At 44.1% G+C, this 12,693-nt stretch overlaps 1 protein-coding gene across 3 annotated transcripts in view; it reads left to right on the forward strand.

Moving 5' to 3' along the window:
• Window positions 1–256: 256 nt before the first annotated feature.
• The window catches only part of fam184a (family with sequence similarity 184 member A), an 88,659-nt gene continuing 76,222 nt past the window's right edge, over window positions 257–12,693 (forward strand). The window contains exon 1 of one of the 3 annotated variants that reach the window (XM_035423389.1): window positions 257–1,213. In XM_035423389.1, coding sequence (XP_035279280.1) covers window positions 1,037–1,213 — 177 coding nt within the window. In that variant the 5' untranslated portion in view covers window positions 257–1,036. The remainder of the gene's footprint in view (window positions 1,214–12,693) is intronic. The other 2 variants (XM_035423392.1, XM_035423390.1) reach the window with 2 other exon arrangements.

The raw sequence follows: 12,693 nt of genomic DNA on the forward strand, positions 1-12,693 counted from the left end.
ACAAATAATATATTAGACTACGTATAGACTATAGCAATTAAACTTTTATTTAAACCACAGCTCTTTGAAAAATAGCCAGATGTACATCTCTGTAGATAATCCTGAAGATTAAACGAAAACATTTTTAATGAGGCCAAGTGACCTATTCATTGTAAACCTCTTGGCTTTGAATAATTACTCCGCCTCCCTGGCGCCGGTAGGAGCTGTTTTGGGGCAGGTGCGCGGGATCAGACCCGCTGTGAGCACCATACAATGCATCCAAGAATATCTGAGCGCATCAAGGGGGCTGCGTGAAAGAGTGAGAGGGAGTGGGGGCCGGGCGGAACTGACGACACTGACAGTAATGTAAACTGTTGAAGTGATCCATGGTAACAGGCTTCAGCGGTGCTGCAACCAGCCAACCTGCCGTACACACAACATAGCCTACACAGTCGCTGGATTCTACAGTGTGGATCTCTCTGTGGCATAATTTTTTGGTTAAAAAGTGTTACACCTGCAACCAGAAAGCTCGTTGTGTAAAAGTAGCACCCGGCAGATCTAGAAACTGCGCGAGGTAGGCTAGGTGCTTGAAACAAACCGCGGTGTTTCGGATTGTATACATAGCAAGGAATTTCAGGAATTTAAAATACCAAAACGCAGCCTTCAGATGTTTTGTGCTTGTGATGGTAGCTATGATTTTAAAGCCCTGCTGCGTTCAAAACAGCACTATGATTAATATCCTCTGTTGTGTTAATTATATGTCTGGGTTCAAATAACGAGGGTGGCTGCACCATAAGCTCGAGAACTGAACAAAATTGGAATTCTCTCTAAACTGACTGCGCTGGCGTACATCTACCCATTATAAAATGGCACATTTACATAGCTAGCTAGAAGCAGGCTAGCTGTTCGTCTTGATGAATTTTGCAACGACGCACTAAAACGGAGAGTATCGTCTGCCTATTTTTCCCTGCCGCGGTCTCTGAGCTGCGCCGACAATTGTGCCAATAATACTCCTATAATATAATCATATAGTAACAGCATTTGAAGGATCGTGAAGATGGCGACTGGAACGAATTGGCAGCAGTACTACAGCCCTGCCGGTAATTCATCTACCGGATCGGGAAAATATAATTCTGCCACAACATCGACAATGTCTTACCAATCGGGCATAACCCTGGAATATACACAAGATTTGCACCTAAAAATGAGCAAGAAAATAGCACAGCTTACAAAGGTACGTACATGACTCCTTATTGTTAAGCGTGGCAGATGTTTAAAAATGCATGGATCGGTCCTTGTATATTGCCAAAGATGGCATTCTAAATAGCTAACGTTAAGGGTACTACTCTGCACAAACCAATGCAAACATATCTATATATATAGACTGGTCAAGTAGGTAGCCAACTGTGCCTTCGCTGCGATGCACTTGACTTCCAAACCGTCCTGCTCCAAATGTTTCAATACGGATCAATGAGGCAAATATAACGATTCTAAAAAAAAACGTCCCAAGGGGAGATGGGACGCTTCACTCAAGGCTATTCGGCTATACCATTTAAAGAGATTTAATAATGCTGCTTGCGATCCTATTGTTAATATTGAACTAGTTGAAATGTCGGTTAATTATGTATCGATGTCATCTGTCTGACCATTTATTTTTAGTGAACATTTAGATTAATTTTAGATTAAAGTTTTGGAAGTAGGTTATTGTATCCATTGATTTCAAAAGAAAATGCCTTCGATTTACAAACAATTTTATTTATCATCGTTTCATTTTGAATAGGCCAAATCATGCTGCAATATATTGTTGAAATGCAATTTGCAAGATTAGGCTACTATCCCGGTTATTTTATGTCATGGTCGTAATACTGTTTCTTGTAGGCAACACGAGTAGGTGTCTGATCTTCTGTTGTTATTGACTAGTATTGTTAATATCATCAAATGTGTGTGTGTGTGTGTGTGTGTGTGTGTGCGGGCGCGCGCGCGTTTATGCGCACGTGTGAGTGCGCTTGTGTGTGTGGGTGTACGTGTCCAACCTTGAACAAATGTTGCCCAGTCTCCTTTTGAAACAAAGACTGCATCTCCGTCGAGATCGATGCAATTTACTAGAAGTCCGATCCAATGCTAGGTGGTAACAGCCTGGATAAAACATTTAGGCTATGTCTGCCTGCGAGCATCATCTCAAAAAGTTGTGGGTGAATTTGTGAGATTTTTTTTCTCTTTTCGAACAGAAAAAAGTAGACATATTTTTATGTTTCCCGATAGCCACTCTTGTTACAGATTTCGATACCCAATAGTTCGTTTTAAATATATAACCTACTGAGCATACTTTGCCTAAACAACCGGACCTGATGTTAAATGTATTTGACTGTTTGACATCAAAGTGATTATGTGATTATCCATGGCTAATCATGACACTTTGGTTGGATGCACTTTTAGTGATTTTAATATCAATCCTGAAAATTTACAAAAAAATACCAGTATTTAAAATCAAGTGCAAAAAAATTAATAAGTCTTCATTATCTAGGGAAGAACGTCATTCTAATGTCATCGGTGTGACCGAAACTCTCAAGGGTGTTGTTCATAGCGAGTTTCTAACCTGGCCAGATGTTGCAGCCAAAAACAGTCCGTCAATGACAGGCCACAGCCTGGGAGGCCACGACTCACTAGGCAGGACGGATGCGCCCGCGCGCTTCATCTCCACGATTGTTTTCACACCGTCTGCACCGCAGCATCAAGAAAGCCGGGTCGCGGCAACCTGTGCGTGGCGGGAGTTCAACTGTGAAGCGGCAGCAACGTAGTCATGGTAGGAAGAGCAAGACGGCTGCAGAGGGGCTAAGCACTCCCGAGTCCCGACACAAAAGTGCAACAGAGCGAGGTGGTGTTAGCAGAACCTCGGGTGTATCGCCGTCTGTCTGGAGCCGAGTGCTATCCTCCATATCAACGGAACAAAGTTTCATTTAGACCACCGTGGTGGAAAACAGTGAGTGCGTTGCAGAAATGCTGACTCCTGATGTAATCCAGACAAACCAATAAATCGGGAGGTCCAGCGGTAAGAGCAAGTCTGTGTTTGCTCCAGCGCTAGTGGCTGAAAGCATACTGACAGTGCCCTTGTTGCCTCTCAAGCATGCTTGTTTGATGTGACACAACATTACACAAGGGCGACGCGTGTCCTGCTGTCGCTCGTGCGAAAAAAAGCTTCCTTTGTGGATGAGAATGTGACCGTTATGGCATGGGTACCCCTCTCACCAGACTTTAGACCCATTAAAGATTGAAGAGATGTGCTGGAATGAAATGGGCATCCTGGCCCTGTTTAAAATGCCACCGGGGGAATTGGACAGAAACTCACACGATAGCACCAGCGTTTTAGTGCGAAACCGGAGCTGAGGATATAAGCCTTCTGATGCTATTGATTCCACTCACTTGGCTTTGGCTTTCACTATAAACCCCCTATTGACTGACACAGCTGGTGGTAAATCAGCTTAATGAAGATTCTAATGTTGTGGCCGTTCTATAAAATATGCAATTGGCCGTAATTTTGCCCAATAAGCAGGCGTTTAGTCAGCAGGGCATCTCCTTATCGCTCCGTTGCTCCTCCGGCCAGTTGATTGTCTGCGATCAGCTGCTTTAGCTGCGCAGCGCTCTGGCGCAGTACGTACCTGCATCAGCTCAACTGGCAGCTTACAGCGGGGAAAATAATCGATCAACCGGCTTCACGCCTCGGAGAACACGTTTGCGCCCTCCTGAATTGGAGGACATACAACTTTCATTTGCAACCCAAGTTGTGGAGTAAAATAAATGGTTGGGTGTTCGGTAAGACATAGTATTGATTAAATGATGTTACAGAGACTGATAAAACTACACTCTAGCAGGGTAGGCTACTCTATCCTTCCCCATTGCCATCTGAGTTTAACTTGTGGACCAATTTATAGACCTACTAGTTCTCCTTTTTTTTGCATATCATCAGATTGGTGGTCCTCGGAGATAAACTGAAAATGTTCCGCAAATTATAGAACTGAGGAGCACACGCTCAAATTTGTCAGTGGATGTTGTCTTTAGCCATTTTACGGCAATTTAACAGTCTCTTATTCCGCGACTCTCTTGCGGCTCTTTGCAAGGAAGAGCTGCCGGAGCAGTTGAGCGTATTTATTTTTGAATCGATGCTGTGCGACTGTTTTGCAGGGTCACTGATTATGACGCATTCTGGGGTTCTCATCCCATTTACTGAGGGTGCTCTTCCTGCCAGTCCACATCCAGAATTATTCGCTTACCTACCTACGGAAAAGCTTTGTGATTGCCTGATCCGTGGCATCATCGCTGCGTTTTATCAAAGTGAAAGACATTGCCAACCCTCATTTTAAAATAAGCAATAACTGTGTATAAAAGGTTAAGTTTGGGATAAATGATTGGTTTCATTTTTTGCAATTATGCAATGTTTTCTGTATGCCTTACACACTGAACAGATAGCTTTAATTATCATTTCTTACCATAATAGGCAATAAGTTTGTTATGGCTGCAGGTAAATGTATTCTGTTTTATTCTTGAAAAATACGCTTCTACAAGCTTGGTTTGGTGAAATTATTAGCTACCTTTGTGATTGTCTACTGTCAATATGTCATCAGATTCTGTAATTTGCTCAGTTATCACTAATGAATTGTGTAGCTTAGATAAGAGGATGGTTATATCTAGCTACATCCAAGTCAGGCCCAACAGCTCTGTGATTGGTCAGACACACTGTGATGTTGTGCCATGTCTTGTCAGTTAGGACCCGCAGGCCATGAAGACCTCGGGATAATAATTAGGCCGACCTGCAAGAATGTTGACAAAAATGTCAATTCTAACATGTTGAATCACCAGGAAATGTCACCGACAGGTATTTTAAAAAGCTGTGCTAGTCGCCAAGCCATTCTAAAGCATGCCAAGATGTCTTGCTAATGTTGACACCCCATTAACAAGATCCCATCTGTGGCATACAACTGTATATCAGCCTTCATTGTGGGGCAGTACACATAACAGGCAGTTACATTAGATTTCTATTACAAAGAATTAGTCTGGGAATCTTATATTTTGATCCTATTTCCAGCAGGAAAAGTAGTTTTTGCACTTTGATTTTATGACTGATTACTCCCTGTTTTCATAGTGACATCTAGGATATACACAACAAAACTAGAGTAGCTCCACAGGTTTGAAGTGTATATATATAAAAGAAAGATGTCGTTAGAACAAAAGATACTTATACTGCTTTGTGGTCAATAAAAATGGTGCTGTGTGGACAGTGTGCCTTCCGGGTGGAGGTTACATTCATAGGATATCACGGTTAAAAATTATTTTCAGTGAAGACAGTCAAAACAAATCAATTTTATTTGTATTGCGCTGTTTACAGAGAACTGTCACAAAGATTCTTTACAGAGTGACAGAAGAATAATTTGGAAAAAACTCAGACCTGAACACCCAAAAAGCAAGCAGTGAGGTAGAAAGAAGAAAAAAAACTCTTCGGTGGTAAGAAAAAACACTCAAGCAGAGGTGTGAAAAAAAACTCCTCGAGGTCTTGGGAGGAACCCAGCTATAGAGGGCTTGCCTGGTGTAGAGATAGAATGGATGTAACAGGAATGTAATAATCTATCGAAAGGCATATTGTCCTGCATTAAAAGACTATATAAGGCACTGTAGTTGGTATAGTCTTTATTCTGATAGCAGTGAGTGCTATTATTGCTTAGTTGTATTATTTGTAGCCATTATCCTTTGATGGATGGAAAATTGGCACGAAGTGGTGCATAGCAGTGAGTCTGGTGAATAATAAAAAGAAGTTTCACCAACATGAAACTGTGTGCTGTCAGGTCTCTCTTGAAAAAAAGCTAGCTGCCTCTCTTTAACCTGTGATTCTCACTGCCTCCTCTTGGCTGGTGCTCAGTGCTGTGACCCAGCAACTCGGCAGTCAATGGTGCTGAATTTCTGAACATTTAGCCAGTACATCCGAAATATGGTAAATGGTAAATGGACTGCATTTATATAGCGCTTTTATCCAAAGCGCTTTACAATTGATGCCTCTCATTCGCCAGAGCAGTTAGGGGTTAGGTGTCTTGCTCAAGGACACTTCGACATGCCCAGGGCGGGGTTTGAACCGGCAACCCTCCGACTGCCAGACAATCGGTCTTACCTCCTGAGCTATGTCACCCCCTATATATAAATATACACTGATTGATTTGAGAGTTATCAAACAATCTAAATTATTTTATTTCTAACAAAATGAGCCTGTGTAAATCTGGAATGTAGGTAAATGACTACCCTTGAGCAGTAAGCAATTCAAACGAGTTCCCAGCAGGTTATGTTCCTGTGCAGATATTTAATGTTGTCATGAAAATACACTTTTAAGAGTAAATAGCAAACTAGAACAAAAGAAAACATTTACTGAAAAGACTGAAAACTGTTTTGGAGGAGACTGCTTCAGCTTCAATATTTTGTGTCAGTTCGGCACTAGCTGTAATAGGTTCAATAAATTAGCAAAGACACAAGGATGTATTTCAATATATAATATTGTATAAATATTTCCTTTTGAAACATTTTGAAATTGGGATATATGATTTATTCACCTTTTCTGTGAATAAAATCAAGTTTATTGTGCAGACTGCAGATTCAGAAAGTCTTTAGAAATTGGCAGCAAATTGGATGTTTGTTTCTGGTTTCCATTTTAAAAGCCTGTCTCAGACTAAGCACCGATCTTCATGCGCAAAGGAACAGGAGTGATATGATGGCTGGCTGTATCACATTAAGAGGGAAGCCTACATTAGAAATGGATTAGAACCCAAACTGGAAGGTCGTGTTTCATGGAGAGATTAGATACAACATCTGCCTGGAAGATCTCTCCGTGGTGTGCTGTAAAGCTACCTTTTATTTCGGCGAGGCCTATCGGCCTCGTTTTATTTGCGTGGCGGTAATTGAATTAGACTACTCTGAGAGATCCTTGGGGATCAAATTGCACGTTTGTGAATAAGATGAAAGGACTGCCATGCTTTGAAAGGCCACGTTCAAAAATCGGAGCCTGGAATTTGCCTTCCGGAGCATGTGCAAATAGCACAACGGATTGTTCAAGGAGATTTTGTTGAGGAGCACACCGTCTTGCCTGCGAGTTTTGATTCAGGGCAGCACAGTCGCATCAATTAAAATTCGTTATTGGCCTCTGTTCCCCGTGCCCTACCGTAGCTGTGCTTTATTCGTTTTGAGAACGCAACGCAGGTGGCAAAGAGAATATGTAAATGTAGCTAAAAAGAGCCCTCAGTGTCACCTCAGCACAGGCAAAATAATGGTGACAGTTGGACCGGGGCTGTCCGGGACGTGTCATCATCGTGGTGTCGAACAATTTGCACCCTCTCCATGGGAGAGGCGGAAGATTAGCCGGCTTGGAGTAGACCCGAATACCCAATGTGAACTGTAGCCAGCCGGCAGAGAGAGACATTGTGCTTTTTGGGATCCGCCTGCCTGTACAGCCCTCTGTTTCTACGTAGGTGATCCAAGTGAGGCCCCTTAAAGCAGGAGTCCTAGCATCAGGCAGCCATCGTTCCATTGGTATGGTAGAGTTCTCGTGTAAGTGGATTCTGTTAAAGGGCCATTTCACCTAAAAACTAAATAAAGCTATGTGTCCACTTACCCAAAGTGTTATGTAGCCATCCCGATAGTTTCGCTGAGATTTGACGAGTTTTCTAGACATTCGTTGCCGCTCACCCTGATAGAATGAACATCAACGGGAACAAGTTTTTGGTGGTCCTCAAAACACCAAAAATGTACATTAAAAAAACTACTGAGCACCACAAAAACTTGAGTCTGTTGTACCAGGCTGAGCGAGCTGCGATGGATCTTGAAAACTCAGTGAAATTATCTGGATGGATAGCGTAGAAGTGGCATGGCTTTATTTTATTTTTGGATGAACTGCCCCTTTAAGCTTTAATGAACACACATTCCGGAGCATTCTAGAAAGACTTCTGTTTAATGGCAGCTGAACTAACATGCATCCTATGAGCATGTACTTCCAAAGGGTACCTCCAGGTGCCTGAGCACTTGCCCCCTTTGTCCCGAATGCCTGATATGTCCCTTTGATTAGATTTTTTTTTAAATTATATTTGTATTATTATTGTTCATGTCATTGATTTTCATTCATTTTTCCATTCATACAATAACTGGGTGCTGCATAACAGTTTTACAGGTTGGCATGCCCTTTTCTCACTTTGAGCACCTGCTCCTCAAAAGGCCTCCACACAGCCCTGCCTCTATGAGTGCATCCTTTTATGTGCTAAAAAGACTCTCTGTACCGTCCAACCTTAAAAAACGTACGAACCCTGAATACTAACTAAGGACCTGCATGCCTTTTCACTTTAATGATTTGGTGGGACATCCTGAAGATGTTTCTGAGGAAAGACTGTTTTCTGCCTCACCTTCTATTTCTACCTTCTAGGTTTCTCTTTTTGCCTGTCTCGTGTGGAATTGGTGTTTTGAATTTTTTTTTTCTCTTTGAAACAGAATTGCACAGAAACCAATCGTGTTAGTTAAAAAAATTCTTGCGCAATGCAGCATTTCACTGTTGTTCTGCAAGATGTCAAAAAATTCTCATAAAACATAACTCTTTTCTTATAATTTTGATTATGTTATTGCCTGCAGTGATGCGAGACAGCGTTATAGTGATAGGTTGGACTCTAGATTCAGGTTTTTGCTCATACTGCTGTGAAAAGGCTGTTTTATTGTCAATTGAATTTTATTGAGGATGTTTGCCAAGAGTATAGATCAAAGGCTTGCTCCCATAGTAACAGGCTCCAAGCTGTGAACCAATACAAGCACGGAAACATGTTCAGATTCATTTTTTCCATGGAAAGATTCTTCTGAATATTAGCAGGACAGCTCAAACGGTTGATTGGAGTTACCTGTATCTGTGGCAGCGGGCAATTAGAACACTCTCCACAGCGTGACATCTCATTAAAGCTGGAAACCGTGCTGGATATTGGATGCTAATTGACAGTGGCTAAATTGTTTTGCGGCACGAGAAAACTTAACCATCTGATATTAGGGCTGACAGTTGATGACTGAATTGATATAGATCTATTCGGACCATTCTGGCGCTCGCTGTGATTTCCATAACTGTCATAATAACAACAATAACAACAATGTTGGAGCCACCACATCAGAATTTTTTATCTCTTTGCGGTTGGCAGGTTGGTATGGGCTAATCAAGGAAATGGAGGAGATGGAGGTGCTTATAAAAATAAATAAATATGTCCATAGTTCGGAGGTATGTGAAATAACGTTCATAAAAACGGCTCTGCCCTCGCTGCTGAGAGCGGAGGCCGGCTTCCTCCCGCCTGGCGCCCGGTGTCCGTGGCGATATCCGCCCGATTTCACGCTCCGCCGCTCCCCCTGTTTTTTTTCCTGACGCCGCAGTTCTGGGGGAACGGGGAGAGCGGAGGTGTCCCTGCGGCACCTTTTCCGGAGTTTACGGCCCCCCACACCGCCACCTGCCCCCATTATCCCACCCCCAACACCCCTCACTCCCTCTGCCAACTGAAGTTCAGTACCACCAAATTCTGTCACTCCAGACCTGGGGGGGGGGAGGGGGTGATTTTTTCAAGCCTGGCTCGGATCATGCTGTTCTTCTGAGCTGCAGCTGTGGGGTTAAGCAGGGGTGTGAAATCTGTCCGAAAAGGGACAGTGTGGGCACAGACTTTTGTCAGAGCCCAGCGCTGGTTATTTAGTTGAATCAGGTGTCGTGGCATTGGACTGAAACAAAAACCCGCATCCAAACCGACACGTTTTCGGATTAGATTGGACACCCCTGGGTTACAGTGATACAGGAATTTACTCCTGCACTGTGGACACGGGCTCGCTCAGGCTACTGAACAGATGGTCCGGTCCTGGGCTTAGATCCAGCCGAATGGCTAAAGAGAGCAACAATGTGTCACTTCGGACATGACATCACCTTCTGTTCTGTATTTTAGATAAGGGCAATACACAGCCCCGGTGGCCCATTAAAATCACAGCCTGCGCATAAAAATGCTCTCCTTATGAAGTAGAATAATAATAAGAAGAAGTAGAGATAAACGTAAGTGTGAACAATGGATTTGGATAGTGCAGGCTGTGCTGGTCTGGACACGGACGACCCATTTACAGGAAAGCACCTGTGGTAAATGTGCTGAAAAGAGCAAAATTTGTCTTTTTGTTCTGTCAGGAATTGGCATGGCTATGAATTTGGAAGAGAAAAAAAAACATTGAGCTATTTTCGGTTACAATAATAACATCAATTGAAAGAGGCGAAGGGATGGGCAATCAAGATTGTGCCACCCTCTTCAGGGTGCAGTCATGCTATTAACCTTGGCAGAATGTGTAATTTGATTGTCACGACACCATTGCAGATTTCATTTAGATATGAACACTCCCTATGGCTACCTTTTCAGAAACCAAGAAAATTTTAAGGAACTAAAGCCCTTTAGTGATTCATCGCCTTTAAGTGGCTGTAGAGTTTTTTTTAAAATTTATTTTATGTTCGGCCTCAGCTGTTGGGTGAATCTGCGGTTTGCCACCCTGAAGCTGTGCGTTACAATCTTAATGTCTCCAAAGGAAGTGGCAGACAGGTTTTCTCAATAACTGTGCGTGCGTGTAAATCCACGAAACGTCATCATGCTTAATTAAAATTCTGCTTATTGCCTACAATGGTTTCTTCTCCTTAGCCTGTTGGACTGACATCTTAAGGGACCTAAACTGTTGTCTCTCTCTACCTCGGTATGGCCAACCTTCTGTCCGGTTACATCATGACCGTTGTTCTGTCATCTGTCTGTTCAAACAGGCGACCAGGCACCTCAAGTGACTCAGATGTCAGTCGGCTTGCCTCCAGGTTCCCTCTATGAAGCTTTTAGCGTGTTTTAATTTTAAACCCTAACCCTCGACACTTCTCCTGCGATGTTTCTTCTCCGCTGCCGCCGGTCGCCTCCTTGTCGCCTGGCTCGGTGTGAGCCAGCGAGGCCTGCAGAGCTCTTTGTCTCGCCCCGCCAATCGAAGCATTTCTCTCCTGAGCCTTCGGGCATCTCGGCGTGTCAGCAGTATGCATTGTGGGTGATACGGTGCTGGGAGGGGCGGAAGCGTGGGTTGGGGGGGAGTGGGGGTGATTGGGGGGGGTGGGGGAGGCTGGGGGAGGGGGTGTGTATTGGCACAGCATTGTGGACTTGCAGTACGGCCAGGTATGGTTCCGCACGAGAAGAAAAGCAGCTGAACTTACACCGTATATGTTGCGTTTCCAAGGGTACAACTGACATCCCCTAAACGAATTCCACCGAGATAATATGTCTGGCTTGATAGGAGTGTTAAGATAATCATTCTCATAGGGTGATGATTAGACTTATCACAGCAGGAATGCTCATCTGTTCTTTTCTCCATATGCTCCAGATGATGTGTGTTTTTCACAGGAGTCTATATGGTCTACATATATTTCTTATTTATTTCTGTAGATAGCATAGGGTAGAATAGAATAGAATAGAATAGAATTGAATAGAACTTCCCACAGCCCTGTTGGAAGTGCCTAGAGGCTTTCAATGGCAGTTTGGCACATTTAAAATGTAATTAATTTATGTACATATTTATTTCTTTATTTTTAGGCAAGAGAACATTAGTCTTTGGTGATCACTCGCAGCAGTTTCTCCTGTTCTGGAGTAGCTGCCAGTGCGGAAGCATTTTATGCTTCCTTGGCTGGCCGTGTTCCTTCAAGCTAAACCAATGATCAGACGCACTCGCCGGGTTGCTAATTTTATACCTCTGGTGTGTTCGGCTGTAATCAGCGAAGGGGGGCTTCGCGGCGGGGGGTGGCAGGTCCGAGCGGGCTCGGGGAAGGGGGGGGGGGCGGGGGGTGGGGGAGGAGGAGGGCTAACAGGTGGGAGCCAGCGTGAGGTGGATAACATGGTGAAAAGCAGCGACCCTGTGGGAGCGGGAGGGCTGAGAGAGAGTGAGAGAGAGAGAGAGGCTGCTACGCGGGTGCGTTGTTTCAGAGGCATGCTCGCTCAGGCGTTCTCCGCCGCCTCGCTTCCCCCCGCTAGGAAGTACAAAAAAATATAAATAAAATACCAAGCCGTGCTAATGGCCTCATAGCAGGAGTGCCATCCTCTGGTCCTGGAGGTCTGCAGTGTCTCCAGGCATTTGTGGATTTCCTTTCATATAGCAGCTAATTAAGGCCAGGGGAACACGGCGTGTGGATTCCTCAGCCAGTTGAGGGCTCACTGGTGCCGAAACACACTAACACCGGCCCTCCTGGCTTATAGTATGCCCCCATGGACCTCGGTCTATGGTCCGTTTAAGCAGAATATCGGAAGGTTTGTGTTTGTCCGGTCATGCAAGTAGACCCTTATGCTGTTCTTTAATTGGGCCAATTTGTTTGCCGTACACGGCCGCCACATTTCTTCATATAGCTCCATTTCCTCGCGGACTGCTTATCTCACAAGTCGAATTACCATTTTGCCTCTGTAGATATGAAATTGATCTCCCGGTTACTTCCGCCCCGTTATTCGGATTGTGGATTCGTAAACACATTTGCGGGGCCCGTGTGTGCATCGCTCTGGCCACGCTGGGACGGGCTTAATGGAAATCGGGAAGTCGATACTTCTACCTGCGCCTCCATCCGGCGAGCGCACGGCTCGATATCGCACTTGGCTGGCGTGCGTCCCGGTCTCGCACCTCGGGTTTGTCGTTACCGCG

Source organism: Anguilla anguilla, chromosome 6 (assembly GCF_013347855.1).
Source record: "Anguilla anguilla isolate fAngAng1 chromosome 6, fAngAng1.pri, whole genome shotgun sequence".
In the NCBI taxonomy this organism is placed as follows: domain Eukaryota; kingdom Metazoa; phylum Chordata; class Actinopteri; order Anguilliformes; family Anguillidae; genus Anguilla; species Anguilla anguilla.